The 14,507-nt window shown below is 46.3% G+C and overlaps 5 protein-coding genes across 5 annotated transcripts; 2 read left to right on the forward strand and 3 right to left on the reverse strand.

Moving 5' to 3' along the window:
* Positions 1-519: 519 nt before the first annotated feature.
* Positions 520-6,039, forward strand: VTP01DRAFT_4493 (uncharacterized protein; the record flags this gene model as incomplete). The annotated part of the gene is made up of 10 exons (XM_069383180.1): positions 520-558; positions 627-987; positions 1,052-1,217; positions 1,272-1,501; positions 1,559-3,799; positions 3,852-4,052; positions 4,113-4,466; positions 4,526-4,911; positions 4,974-5,343; positions 5,402-6,039. 10 exons carry the CDS (start codon positions 520-522, stop codon positions 6,037-6,039), a joined length of 4,986 nt encoding a protein of 1,661 aa, XP_069243907.1.
* Positions 6,040-6,204: 165 nt separating this feature from the next.
* On the reverse strand, positions 6,205-6,672 carry VTP01DRAFT_4494 (ribosomal protein P1; the record flags this gene model as incomplete). Its single annotated transcript, XM_069383181.1, has 3 exons — positions 6,205-6,218; positions 6,287-6,530; positions 6,604-6,672. 3 exons carry the CDS (start codon positions 6,670-6,672, stop codon positions 6,205-6,207), a joined length of 327 nt encoding a protein of 108 aa, XP_069243908.1.
* A 221-nt stretch (positions 6,673-6,893) lies between these two features.
* Positions 6,894-8,010, reverse strand: VTP01DRAFT_4495 (uncharacterized protein; the record flags this gene model as incomplete). The annotated part of the gene is made up of 2 exons (XM_069383182.1): positions 6,894-7,001; positions 7,066-8,010. The coding sequence occupies 2 exons, from the start codon at positions 8,008-8,010 to the stop codon at positions 6,894-6,896; spliced, it is 1,053 nt and encodes a 350-aa protein (XP_069243909.1).
* Positions 8,011-8,636: 626 nt separating this feature from the next.
* VTP01DRAFT_4496 (uncharacterized protein) lies at positions 8,637-9,777 on the reverse strand (the record flags this gene model as incomplete). The annotated part of the gene is made up of 3 exons (XM_069383183.1): positions 8,637-9,007; positions 9,080-9,696; positions 9,752-9,777. The coding sequence occupies 3 exons, from the start codon at positions 9,775-9,777 to the stop codon at positions 8,637-8,639; spliced, it is 1,014 nt and encodes a 337-aa protein (XP_069243910.1).
* Positions 9,778-10,510: 733 nt separating this feature from the next.
* On the forward strand, positions 10,511-11,188 carry VTP01DRAFT_4497 (uncharacterized protein; the record flags this gene model as incomplete). The annotated part of the gene is made up of 3 exons (XM_069383184.1): positions 10,511-10,643; positions 10,694-10,943; positions 11,008-11,188. 3 exons carry the CDS (start codon positions 10,511-10,513, stop codon positions 11,186-11,188), a joined length of 564 nt encoding a protein of 187 aa, XP_069243911.1.
* Positions 11,189-14,507: the final 3,319 nt, after the last annotated feature.

Raw genomic sequence — 14,507 nt, forward strand, 5'->3', positions numbered from 1 at the left:
CAGTTTCCTTGTGGGGAAATCTGTGACTTCCGGACGGGTTTTGAAGCGGAGACAGCAGAAGCGAAGAAGAACTTATTTTGGGGAATAAGGTGAATCTGTTGTTAAGGTGCACTGCAAGGGCGAAGGGATTTTGATCCTAGTTTAGTTTGACATTGTAAATCATTAAAAGTTGCTGTTATAGATATAATCGTATGTTTTATGCGTTTCGAATTTTAAGGGGTCATTTTTGCAGCTTTCGTGTCACAGAACATCTTGGCCTGTCTAGCTATTACGAGCACTCTAACAAGGAATAAGCGGGGTGAATCAGTAGCATACAAACCAGACATTCTTGCTAATCGGATAGTTTTTGAGCCTTTCAATGCATTTACATAATCCAATCAGCTTTTAATTCTGCACCATGTCACGAAGTCCGTGCGACAAATGCTTGCCAGGTTGGGTGACGCAAGCTGGGTTTTTCTGCTCTTCTTTCTTCTTCACTGAGTGCCTTACTTTACTTAAATGAGCCCGTGACAAGTCTTGATGCTGTCAGACTCAAGTTTAACGAACATATTTTTGGTGGTAAGTACAAAGGACATTGCAGATAGCGACTAGTTCCGTTACTGATCCACCGGCATGTGCACCTCCAGAGCGGTGTGTCTCAAATACGCTATCGGGTATACTGTCAGTCGTGCAAGCGTTCAAAGTTAGCCGATTTCCTGAAATGTGAAGCAGCATCCGAGGCTGCGGGTCGCATGGCCTCTGACGATGCTCGGTCAAAACGCGAGCCGGATCTCGTCGAGAACACCTTGATTAAAGCCTTTCGGGATCTTCTTCAACAAAACATACCTTGCTTCTGGCATAAACCTTCTATGCACGGTCAACAAAAGGCAGGAAACCCACCACACGACGACGATCAACAGCTGGTGCAGTTAGAACTTTGGGTTTTCTGGTTCGATGAAAGGCATACCGGCTTGATCGATGACAACGAGTATTTAAAGCAATTGGAAGGTGTGTGTTTTCATGTACGAGTATAGTCCTTTGAACGATGATATTAAACTATTTTGAAACACAGAGATCAAGATAGGATCGTTTACTTGGGAGAGTGCAGTGTCTAGAGGGCTGTCACCGACATCGTCGCCTGGTAGACCGCTTGCACAGACCAATGCACCCGCTGCATCCGTCACTGTCTCAAAGGAGTACAAGCTTTTCATAAAGTCGGTCAGGAACATAATTCGAAGGTAACCCAACCTCGCATATGATATAACAGCGAAAGCTAATTGCATGTAAAAAAGAGCAAATATATGCAAAGGAGCGATACCTTTGGGAGAATATTTTATATTCGAGTCAAATTCCCTCCAGTACAACACAGACCGCTATGGATTACCTGCCAAATCTGTGAACTCGATGGTGGCCTGTACTTACAATGTATATCTGACAAATGGAAGTATGGTTTTCCAGCCAGAGGTACGCCGAATAGCACTTCGGCCTCTGACATTCCAGGATATGCAAACGGAGAAAGAAGGTACATACATGATTCAGTTAAATGTGTTTGGAAATCATAAATACTAAATTCCTGCAGTGATTGTATGCCCCTCCGGTCAACGTGTGACAATGTCGCCTTCAAAGCACGATTTACCAGAGCAGATGGAGGAGGAAATACTGGGAGACTGGTCAAAACTGTTGGAGATACCCCGTGAAAGATTACAAAAATCGACACGTAATTCACCCCGAACGATCTGTATACGTTCTCGACAAGGCAACAATATTTTATACCCATCCTCCTTAATATTTGTACCATCAAACTCAAGCTTATTATCAGCGACGGGATATGGAGACATTTTCGGTTACGCTCATGGTACTACAGAAGATTTGGGACAGCTGTGGCGCCGTTGGGCATGGACAGAAAAAGTCAGCGAAATGATGAAGACAAACGAGCCACCATCATTCAGTACATACGACAAGTCGGGTCAAAACAACGAAGCTCGTCTCAACTTCTGGGGTTATGAAAGTCCAAGGCTGACCACAGTCAACAGCGTTTTGGAGAATCTATCTCACAACGATCCATCATCGACGTATGCTCTGCTAAGCAAAGCGCTTGCCGAATCCGTATCCACCAGTCCATTGATGTTTTCCAAAGCAGTCGCGACCCCAGCTAGCTCCGGCACAAAGATGGAATCGATCACTGACGAAATGATGGATAACATGTCTGAAAAGAGAAAACCGGATCGATTGCAGCAGCAGTCGCAATTATCACTCGTCGAATTTGCACGACTTCATTTTCCCGGAGAAAAGACGGATGAGCAGATAGTCACGCCGAATGCAGCCTATCCCGTGACTTCAGGAACATCCATGGATATCGTTGGTGATGACAATGTCTCGAGAGGAAAAGAGCAAAGCCAAGATAATATCATGCAGGGATCCTTTGCGGTACCAAATGTCCCGAATTCTGGCCTGAACGCGCTCAATACAGCATCGCAGAACAGCACACTTCCGGTGTACCAATCATCACCGGGAGCAGGAGCCAATGAAGCGTTCGATTTGGGCCTTGAAATGGGTGCCTTGGAATCCTCTGATAACATGGTGTACGGCATGTCGAATGATTGGGGGGATATGGCTGATCTGGACAACCTTGATATCAACATCACTGAAGAAGATTTTGATTTCTTCAAATCAGAACCAGCAAAGCAACCCGAGATGTTCGTCGATCCTACAGCCAACAATGCTAGCGCTGGCTTTAATCAACCAGAACCCATGCATGTGGATGATGCCAACATTGCGACACTTATGCATATGGAGACGATGCCTGTCCAGGAAATTGGAAATTCTGCAATGTCCGTGGAAAACGAAACGCTTGACCTAGATTCATTCTTTGCAAATTCTGGGCAGCTTTTGGATAATCCACTTCTTGTCAATGGAAGCAATACCTTTCAGGATACCAAGGTAATTGCAGCACCGACCTCAAGCAGTCAGACTGGCATCGATACCGACCAAATTGATGTTGGACAAGGAACGGGGCTGACGCCTGCCAAAATGGAAATTACACCCGGTGCAGATGAAGAAAGCATAGCTACACCCCGATACAGCGAAATCAGAGGAGAAAACAGCTTTGTGCCACCAGATTTTGCACCCGTCAAGTTCAGCGAAAGCGTAAACGATTCTAAATATTCAGACGGCGGTAAATTCATGTTCTTGCCATCTACGATCGAAAAACCAGAATCCCAGAACAAACGACAGAAGCGTGACATATATCGACCGGACTATATGCCACGTCTAAGGAAACGACTGAAGACGAAGGAAGCAGACTCTGGAGCTCAGCGCAACGGTGACCTTAAGAATGCAAGCAGCGATATATCATACGCGCCTAAAAATGCATTCGGGCAGGATCTGGACAATGCCGGCAGCGATACCAGCAGTTCAGACGACGAAAGTTCCAGCGAATCAGACTCAAGTTACTCTGCCGATGATAAAGAAAAGCAAGAGCCCGAGGATTGGATGCATGCAGTGCAAAGCGCTCAAGCAGATTTCGCCGAACATTTACTGGACAAATCAAAACCCCCACCTTTCCGTGCTTGTTCAGCTGACGGTGATCTGGATGCAAAAACAGCTTGGCAAAATCAGTCAGATCACAAACCACTTCGTGAAGAGTCGCAGGAAGATAGCAAAGTTTTGGAGTATTTCTGTCAGCAGGTGGTCATGGGTGGATATCCTTTTACCAGTGGGCTTGCTTCTATCTTTGCCGATGGAGGTGTGATCTCAGAAGGCGAAACGACCAGAGGAGTATGCAGTCGTTACACTTGTGTCTCTCATATCTTCAATGATGGTAAGTAAATCACAATAAAAGCATCGACTGGAATATTGACGTACCAACGTAGATGTAATGTATTTTTCGTCGTCTCCAAATGATTACGACCAAGTATCCCTAGAGTTCAAGAATATCCTTGGAGAAGTTTTCGAGCGCAAGCTCGAAGAAAGCGGCGCTACCGAGCAAGGCACCGGCTTAAAGCAGCCAGCTTTCCCTGGTTCAGTGGTCGTCAAGGGTCCATTGACTATACAACAATACTATGATTTGTCAGGTATGATAATTTTTCGCTAGAAGCAGATCCTTGGAACTCAAACCATTTGCCAAAATCTAGAAACGAATCAAGCGCATTCCAAATATGGCAAATATCAAGTCAAAAAGCGGAGACCTGCTGAACCAAACTTTGATATTTTATCACCACCGGACGTCGTTGTCAGCCGTTCAGACGAGTACATTGAAGGCTCTCCCAAGATGGTTGCTTTCTGGGAGAAACTGCGATTAGAACCATATTCAGCACGGAAAAACATTAGCTACTTTGTCGTATATCCCACCAATGAGCATCTCGAAGGTGCCTGTGCACAGTTTTTCAAGGCTCTGAGTTCTACGTACGAGACGTGTCTTCTTGGAAGCCATCACCCAGGGAACATCGGACCATACCGTCGAGGATTAGTCCCTGTACCACTTCTGCGTAAGTGTACATTCACAAAGACATATATTTATTTCGCAATATAACATTGTACTTCGCAGCTGCCTCGCCTAACGAAACCTGGACTGAGCGACAGATACGAAGCTATATGGCCGAATGTCAAAATCTCGGATCCGCGCTAAGTGCAGCTATGGCAGAAAAGATGAATATCGTCATTTATATTGTTGACCCTACGGATCGGCAATCATCGAGTCTTGATCTCAGCCGATGTTTCCACAAGCTCATGATATCCTACCACGCTGCAACTGTTGGTATATCAATGAGAGCCGCTCAAGAGAACAGAATGCGATTAGCGATGCAGCTGGTTCCAATTGAGCATATTTTACGACCGTCAGCGTTTGGTGGCTATACCAAGTTCGGATTGAAGGAGATTGCATTTTCAGTGTACAGTAAATGTCACGCTGTCGTGGGCAGGGACCACGGTCAAGTATGTTTATATGATCAACATAAACGGTCTTGAGTTATTTGCTAACCAAGCGACCTGTCTAGATGGGCGTGGAAGATACCCGATCAATAGCTGCTACATACACACCGCCTTTTGTATTGGCCAAACCGATACCCGCTAAGATCAAGTATACACTCTCCAAACCTCTAATGCCCTTTCCTACCATTATGGATCAAAACGCAACTCTGCATGTCAGCTACTCCTTTAGTCTCGATCGTCGATGGCTTGTATTGGTGTGGACCGACAATGAAGGAGAATTCATGGAGTTTTCGGTCATACATGTCAAGGGCAAGCCGTTAAGTTTGCTTTTCGAAGATGCATGGTCGCGTACGCTACAAATATCCAGGAAAGCTGCACTGCCGTGGTCGTTTGTAATTGCAAAAAATGGACTATTGTTTGAACAAGAACTACAAGGTGAGCACAGAATTTTAACATGATACTATGTTACTCGATCTAATGTTTTAATCAACAGCCTGGACGGACGTAATATCGAATGACAAAAAAGTTGCAATCGTCAGCGTTGATCTGCAATCATCTTTTCACATACAAGAATGGGCGGATAATCAGCAACAGCAGCAGCAATACATGTCTTCAAATGTGGATTATCCTCAAACACCAGGCTCATCTGTAAATACGCCTACTCCCGAAAATTTTGGCACACCCACCAATGCTACAATTTCAACTGTGAGCACTCCCACGATGCGAGCGGTCGATGCTGGAGCTACTGCCGTATCAACAGAGACACTCTCAGCAAGCGATACACGAGCACTGGTGCTGAACCACCGCGTCGCATATTCTTCAAAAAAGACACATCTTGAGCACGATGACGAAAGCTGGATACTCCCACTTGCCAGTGGCTATTTGATTCAACCAGCACCGACCATGAACCCGATAACCAGGGAGCAATTCACAAGCACACCTACAATTACTGAAATTCATCTTGTGCATAATCAAACTAGTCACTCAGCATACAGTACCCTGCGCGATATCATCAAACGATTCCATGCACTCTCCTATGTAAACACGATGCCCTCCAACGCCAACAGCCTGCCAATCCACCTCGTTGTCACAGAGCGCCTCACGCGCACCCTGTTGCTTGTCCATGCATAAATCTCGTATAGTAACATGTACACTCGCTTTCTGCTTTCTGCAATGTCTGAATTTGTGCTTTTCTTTTGAATACAACACGAACATGATTTCCATCTTTTGTTTTTTTGTAAGCATATCCAATGTTTATTACAAGATGAGTTTTGTAATTGATATTGGATGTGGAGTTTAGTCGAAGAGACCTAAGAAAGGGGAGATACGTTAGAAACATGGGTCCACGCGATTATCAGCTATAGTATGGATAATTTACCGAAGCCCATGTCTTCGTCAGACTCCTCAGCTTCCTCCTCCTTCTTTTCTTCCTGGGCAGGAGCAGCCTCACCACCAGCAGCAGCACCAGCGGCGGCAGCGCCAGCAGGAGCAGCACCAGGAGCGCTGAAGCCGCTCAACAAGGAAGAGATGTCCTGACCTTCCAAAGCCTTGGCGAAAATGGAGAACCAGACGGGTTCAATGTTGACACCAGCGCCCTTGACCAAAGTCTGGAGGTTTTCGGCCTAATGGGAACAGAATGGGTTAAGAACATTTCGGGAAGGTAAAAATGTTCAAAATTTCGGTTGGAATGCTTACGGTAATGTCGACGTTACCGTCCTGAAGGATGAGAGCAGCGTAGACAACGGCGAGTTCAGCGGTAGACATTGTTGTTCTTTAGATGGATGGATGGATTGTGTTGTCGTAAGTCAAGTGTTTAACCCAAGCGGGAACCAACGCACACACTTAAAAGGGAGGGATCTTTAGCTTTGGGCCAGCTTTGGAGCCCAAGTAACCGCCGCCGCCTGAGGCGGCCACACTCTCCGCACAAAAGTCCGCAGTGACGGTTCCGCTGCTATAGCCGCAATACGTAGAGCTACCCGTCGTTTTTATTGTGCGAAAAGAACACAAGCAGGTTCTGGATGCTCAACAGTTTGAACAGCGTTCAAAAGTCCAGTATTAGCATCGACTTTGAAGACGACAATTGTGTTCGTGTTCTTAAAATTGAAATATGAGTAACATCAACTCGAAAAATGGGGCAACATTGTGTCTCAAACATACCTGGTTACCAACCAATAGGTATTGACCAGAAGGATCAAATGTAAAGTGTCGAGGATGATCGCCTTGCGTGCTTTCGTGGCCAATGAGCTCTAGTCTTCCATCATCATCCAAAACACGGAATATAGCGATAGAGTTATGTCCACGCATGGCTGCATACAGGAACTTGCCGTCCAATGACAGCGCGATTTCTGAGCCCAAGTTATCACCAGTAAAATCATCAGGCAACGCGCGAATCTGTTGGATCTCGGCGAGCTCGCCAGTTTCCTTATTCACGGACAGCACATGGATGGTGTTCGATAGCTCACCGAGCACGTATACCTTGTCACCTTTGGAAGATGTTGCTAGGTGTCGAGGACCCGTGCCAACCGGGAACTTGAACGCGACTTTAGAGGGCTGGAGGTCGGGTACCCGTAAATCAAACACACGGGCTTCGTCAGTGCCCAGGTCCATGGAATACGCCCACCCTTGGACTTTATCGATCGAGTGTGCATGGGGCATTTGCTGTCGGTGTGGCACGCCAAGTGTAGCCGCGCTTGGGTTAATGAATACTTGACCTTCTGAAACAGCTCCCGATTTGGGATCAATGTTTAAAGCAGCTACAGCGCCGTTGCTGTAGTTGGCGACCAGGAGACGACAGTTGTCCTGCTGTTGCTCGACGATAAGCAGCGCGTGGCAAGGGTGAGCTCCGCCAGACGAGCACTGGTTGACAATGCTCAGTCCATTGTCATCGTCCTCAATTTTGATGGCGGTGACGGTTCCCTCAGGCACCTCATTCAGCGCGTAAATGTACTGCGATCCCGGTGCCTTTGCTAGCCAAGACGGACTTGCACATTCGAGAACGAGCTTCCCACCATACAGCTGACCGTCCTCGTCGTTGAACTCGTACTTGTATATGCCTCGACCTTTGTCGTTGGTATAACCTGACACGTATACAACGTTTTTCATACTGTTATCTTGAGAGAGGGAGAACAAATTGTGCCCCGCTCGCCGCCCAACAGGGAATCTGAATTCTTTCCTCAGTCAGTTATTACTGCGAGCTTTGAGCTCCTCGACGTCGTCGTCGTCGTCGTCGTCGTTGTTGTTGTTGTTGTTGTTGTTGTTGTTGTTGTTGCAAGATCATACACACAAAGTGTTGTTAAAAGACTTTAAAGTCACATCGAGGAACTCGCCCACTCCCGGGATCATCACGTTCCAATTCGGAAGACTCCTCCCATATTTCACATGTTAGCAGGAACACTCCACGGAACCTTGTCAACAAGCATCCACCCGATTGCGGGGAAAGCAGGAGCAGGTGTACCCGTGAGAAAAATAGCCCTTCTTGATTTGCATGCATAGTAATATGGCCAGGGGGTGGGGTTCCCGCATTGCACCTAGTACTAAATATATCGCCTGAGGAAAATATCCGGCTTCAAACATGCAATGTACAAGTGTCTTGTTACTGGATCAACAAAAGACGTGTCATGTCTCTTTATTTCTTCTAGCAATTTTTCAATGTTTGTATATATATACAAGACCACGAAAGATCAGATCCGTGGATAGAAAAGAAAAAAGGGTTTTCAAAGTAAAGCTATTTAGAGAGCACCGTCGACCTTGGCGGCATGGGTGATGAGGTCAACGACACGGCAAGAGTAGCCGTATTCGTTGTCGTACCAAGAGATGAGCTTGACAAAGTTGGGGTTCAAGGAGATACCAGCCTTAGCGTCAAAGATGGAGCTGCGGGAGTCGCCCAAGAAGTCGGTAGAGACGACTTCGTCTTCAGTGTAGCCGAGGATACCGTTGAGTTCACCTTCGGCGGCCTTCTTGACGGCTTCCTTGATTTCGTCGTAGGTGGCGCTCTTCTCGAGACGGACAGTCAAGTCGACGACGGAGACGTCAGGGTTGGGGACACGGAAGGACATGCCGGTCAACTTGCCGTTGAGGTGAGGAATGACCTTGCCGACGGCTGTGCGAGAGAGAGAGAGAATTACCGCGTTAGAATAAACTACCGAATATCTATTCATTCATGCTAACTTACCCTTGGCGGCACCAGTGGAAGCAGGGATAATGTTAGCGCCAGCGCCGCGACCAGCACGCCAGTCCTTGCCAGAGGGACCGTCCACGGTCTTTTGAGTAGCGGTGGTGGCATGGACGGTGGTCATCAAGCCTTCAACGATACCAAAGTTGTCGTCAATGACCTTGGCGAGGGGAGCCAAGCAGTTGGTGGTGCAGGATGCGTTAGAGATGATCTGGTACTCCGACTTGTAGGCATCCAAGTTGACACCGCAGACGAACATAGGAGCATCGGCGGAGGGAGCAGAGATGACAACCTTCTTGGCACCACCTACCAAGTGAGCCTTGGCCTTCTCGGTGGTGGTGAAGACACCGGTGGATTCGACAACGTAGGTAGCGTTGTCCTTGGCCCAGGGGATCTGGGAAGGATCGCGCTCAGCATAGACGGAGATGGCTTGGCCGTCGACAACGAGCTTGCCATCCTTTGCCTCAACAGTGCCCTTGTAGCGGCCGTGGGTGGAGTCATACTTGAACATGTAGACCATGTAGTCCAAGCTGATGAAAGGATCGTTGATGGCAACAACCTGGACGTTGGGGTTCTGGAGGGAAGCACGGAGGACAATGCGACCAATACGACCGAAACTATAAACTCGTGTGAGGCATGTATGTCTGCTTGCATGATGATGGATGCACTTACCCGTTGATACCGACTTGGACAACCATGATAGAATGTGATGGACTGGGAAGGAAAAAAGAAGCTGAGAAGAAAGACGCGTCGCCCTGTCAAGATTTTTATATTATACCCGCTTGTGCAACCTTCCGGCGAGCCGAAAAAATTCAGCTGAAAGGAACCACGTCCGGTCGGTAACCTCGTGAGGATCCTGCCGAAGCACGTACCCTCTTTCCGAAAAGTAAAAGTCGCTCCCGCCAATGAGAAGCAGATATTGTTCCTCTTTCAAGTGTGATTCTTACATTTTCCTAAAGCGGACTTTGCGCTAATGATGAGCTATCCGACTTTACAGTGCTGAAAGTACGATTGGCCACCTTTTGGTATTCATACCACTCTTGCAATTGTCAAAATGGGTCAATGCTGTAAATTCGGGCCAAGCCCGCAGTATAAGACATGCCATGAATAATTTGGGCCAAGGACGAAATGAGATTGAGTGGACCTTGGGAACGAAGGTCCAGAGCGATTGGCGAATGTCAATGACAGCATATTTGTCGTGCAAGCAAGCGCAAGGGCACCTCAAAAAGCAAGTGCGCAGACGACGCTTTGAATTGCGCCGAAGCCGTGCAGAGTTGCGCAGGCTTCTTTGCCGCAATCACGCGAAAATGATGGCAACAAGGACAACCACTGAAGATAACTATGACTAGTGCAGGCCTCCCTTCCACTTTTCTAATGAAAGAAAGCTGCAATATTACACGTACAACAACCATAGAAGCACCACATTCAAACATGGTGATGCCAAATTTGAAGTCAAGCGTCGCCATGACGGCAAGCTGGAGTGCCCACTGTGTGAACAGATGCTTCAATAAGGAACGGGTTTGCGTAGCCATGTCAAGAGGTGGCATTCTACCGTTTCATAGTCGTGAATTGTCAAGACAACATGCTGCTTGCTGTGCCAATTGAATTTCGCAGAAGAGCGGGGTGACGATGGCGCTGATCCGTATAGTGAAGCGGACGAACATGTCATGCACGTCCCTCGTCAGATTATGGCTGCACTGGATCTGCCACCTGTCCCCAGGGCAGCTAAAACAGTGACAACCCAGCGAGAATTTGATGATGCGATTTTACATGCTTGCGGACAACGTGACCCAGAGGACAAGGGAAAGACGCTCTGGATCATCGATCAAATGCGCCTGCAAATTTTCGATGGTCAGCACTGCAGGTGTTGAAGAAATCGGCCTCGCTTATGGATCCAACGTTTCCAGCATCAACACTCAGCCGGTTAGTCATTCAGCAGAATCCTACCCAAATAGCGCAAGTGGAGCCATGTCGAGCAACAACGATACAGCATCCAGGGCGGTTCATTTAAATCTGTTACACGCCATTCTGAGCGGTCCTTTCCACGGCGCGTTGCTTGAACGAAAATATGTCGAGCTGAACGATGAATCTCTGTCCCTTGCTGAATGAAGATTGATGGATCAAGCCAGGTACCATCCTCGTGCATGAGATAAAAAGGCATGCAATTTTGATCAATTGCGCGGCATCATATGTCGTACGAAATCATTGGATACTCATCGCAAAACTTTGTCAACAAAAGGCAGCTGTCCACCACAGAGTTCGCTGCCCCCTTTACGAACACATTACAAGAATGTTTGGCCCATAACAATCAACGATAGTCGGCACAAAACTGGTCGTTGGCCCCAAAACATGCAAGTGCTGATCACGTCTTCTTTGCGTATAGATTGTCACCTGCCAGCAGACTTTGGACCCTCAACATCGTCGTTCATTCTGAAGACAACTGCAGATTCCCTAGCAACACGGGTGGTTTTTTTGACGAGGAAAGCATCGAGAAAGCTTTTAACCTTGCCAGGGACAGCAGCAAAATGCGTTAAACAGCTATGGTTTGTATCAGTTGCGGCAAATCCGGTCAAAGTTTCTCCATCCGTCAAGTTATTTTCTATGCCGCTCGTCAAGCATCTTCACTGATGACCATCGATGCAGACCATACACAGTGTTCACGTATTGCGACTATGGCAACAGTGCTGTCGTTTTCGAGAGGAATAATAGTGTTGAAAGCAGACGATGAGTATCGTGAAAACTTGAATGTACCGTTTATTCGGACAAGGGAGAAAACGGTTACTAGAAAACTCCCCAATATTAAGTACGCAACTGAGTCTAATAATTGACAAGCTATTGGATAAGTGTTAGGATGAAGTACTGTCATGTGGATACCACAGACGCCAGCAACAACGCCACCAATGTGACCATGCATACAACCGCGATCTGCGCACCTTCCTTTTTGAGGTGCCCTTGCGCTTGCTTGTGCGACAAACGATGCTGTCACTGACATTCGCCATTCGTTCTTCCCTTCGTTCCCAAAGTTCACTCAATGTCATCCTCGGCTCAAATTGTTCTTGACATGTCTTATATGTGCGGGCGTAGCCCGAATTTGCTGCGTTGACCCATTTTGACAACTGTGAACCACATTCAAAATTGTGACCCATGTCCGCAAGAGCGGTTGGAATACAAAATGTGCCTGATCCGATCGTACTTCCAGTACAGTGTAGTAACAGAATATTGCCTGAGCTTTATAATGAAAGCTATAACTGTTATCCACACATGAACGTCGCATGGATAATGCTCACATTCCAGCGACGCAGCCAAACACATCGCGTCTCGTGGCAACTGATGTGCTTATCATACTCTCCTATTGAGCTCAATGCAACTGAGTTGTCTTGCTCCGTCGTCAAGCCAAAGTTAGCAATTGTAACAAGCTCTTGGAGAAGGAGTAACCAATGATTAGGATCACTGAAGTGTTCGAGGCGAATACGAGGCAGTTATCCTCAATACATCCCTAGATAAATATCACAGTTGAGAGCAGATATGATCTACTCTATAGACGTCTGCACAAAAGTCATGGTCTGCATTGTAGTTATATATAGCTTTGAAGTCATAGTTTTCGACTTGTCTACACAGCATATCATGTCGTTGATCCTTTCACGTGCGGATTATGGGAAAAACCGCAACAGCGAACGGTGTTTCTGTGCTACATACGACGCACAAGATAGGATAAATGATTTTTGCATTCTTCCAGCAAAGTCAAGATAGACTGTACTGTCCAACTATCTGAAAGTGTAGACATCCTCCAAATTCTAATTTGCTTTAAAGCTGAGGATAACTGGCGGCTCAATTGTACCACGCCTCTGTCCTGTAGCTAGCCCAACCCCTGCTCGACAGAAAGAAATTGTCTGGATTGAACTATGGACCATTATCTATTTCGCTGAGAAGACCAAAATACCTGAACTGACCACATTGTAGCCTAAAGATTAGCGTGGCATTCAACAACTAATTTTCTAGTGGGAGGCAACATGGATTTTGATACCTGAATTATATAAAATTCGTGTGGACAACGGCAATGGCTTTATGCAAAGTAGAGATAAGGGCTTGGTCATCGACATTGCGTGGAAGAATAGATTTGTTGCCATTCTAGGCATTCTTTACATGACCGTTGGGAAACGAGTTCACACGTTCCGTACGTTCTTATTGAGTAAAATGTTTGTATTCTGGCACTGTCTTTTGTACGTCGTAACTAACTCTAGAACGGATAAACCGTCGTCGATCATAAGACTACTCAGCTTTCAGATGGCACTGACCTCGCATTTACACCTCCTACGTCTGACAAAAGACTTGTAGCATTTTTACTGCTGCGAGGCCTGCTAAAGTAAGGTACCGGGCCAAAACACAAACAAACTACCTTCTTTTCACTTCTACGCTTGCCATCTGCTGCACGGACGCCAAAGTTTTCTCCATTCCATCGATGTATGCTGTCAAAAATCGTTGGTCGATTTTGATGGTGACAGTAGCACCTTCCTCACTTGACACCGGAGATTTATAATTATAGTTGTCCCATGGATTAAAACTGGCATCTGATGCCTAACTAAAACAGCATTTTGCTCTAGGATTAAAATTGCGCCCTATCCCCCTTGTTTGTTGGGCATATGCTGGGACCGTTCTTCTGTACAACGTTCCCTTTTTCGTCTAGCCAATGCCTTCACCTAAACATTTATTTCCGCACACCTGCACATTTGTTTCGGGAGCAGCATCCCTGCTCTATCTATCGAAGGACCGGAATCCGTGCAATGTTCAACCAATAGCTTCATGCAGCTGTAATACTTTAATCCGATGAGATCAAGTAGGAATGTTATGCAGTGTATCATATCCGCTCTTCCAACAAGAATGAACATAAGATGTTTATATTGGTATTCTTAGCATGAGTTTTCGACAACGTAGTAGTACTACTAAGGGAAATTGGAAAGATTTGCTGTCAAATTGAAGCAAAACACGTTTCGATACCGTCCTTGCGATAAAACCGTCCTGCCACGATGCAATGCAGTGCAGAGCACATCACAACGTCTTACAAATCGCGATTTTGGACAGGGAAGATCCGAGTGAAAAAGGGTCTGTTTCTTGTAATAGAAGAAATATAGAGCGTTGTCTTGAGTAACTCGCTCATATTTCTCCATACATCGAATTATTTGGTAGAGCAACGGTTACAAACTCCAAAAATGCTATCAAGTAAATGTATCCTAGATTTAGTTTCTACTGGATGCTGCGACAATCTTACCTTTATCAACTTGTCTCCTTTCTTTTCATGTATTTGTCCAGATCTGGCCATTGATGATGGTGGAAACAGCTGTCAGCTTTAATGGACTCTGTGACGTCAGGTAGATCAGGTACTACAAATGCCGGTGCACCGTTCTCCAGTAGTATATTGGATCCTACATTC

This window comes from Rhizomucor pusillus (assembly GCF_041956525.1).
Source record: "Rhizomucor pusillus strain CBS 183.67 unplaced genomic scaffold VTP01scaffold_2, whole genome shotgun sequence".
Lineage (NCBI taxonomy): Eukaryota > Fungi > Mucoromycota > Mucoromycetes > Mucorales > Lichtheimiaceae > Rhizomucor > Rhizomucor pusillus.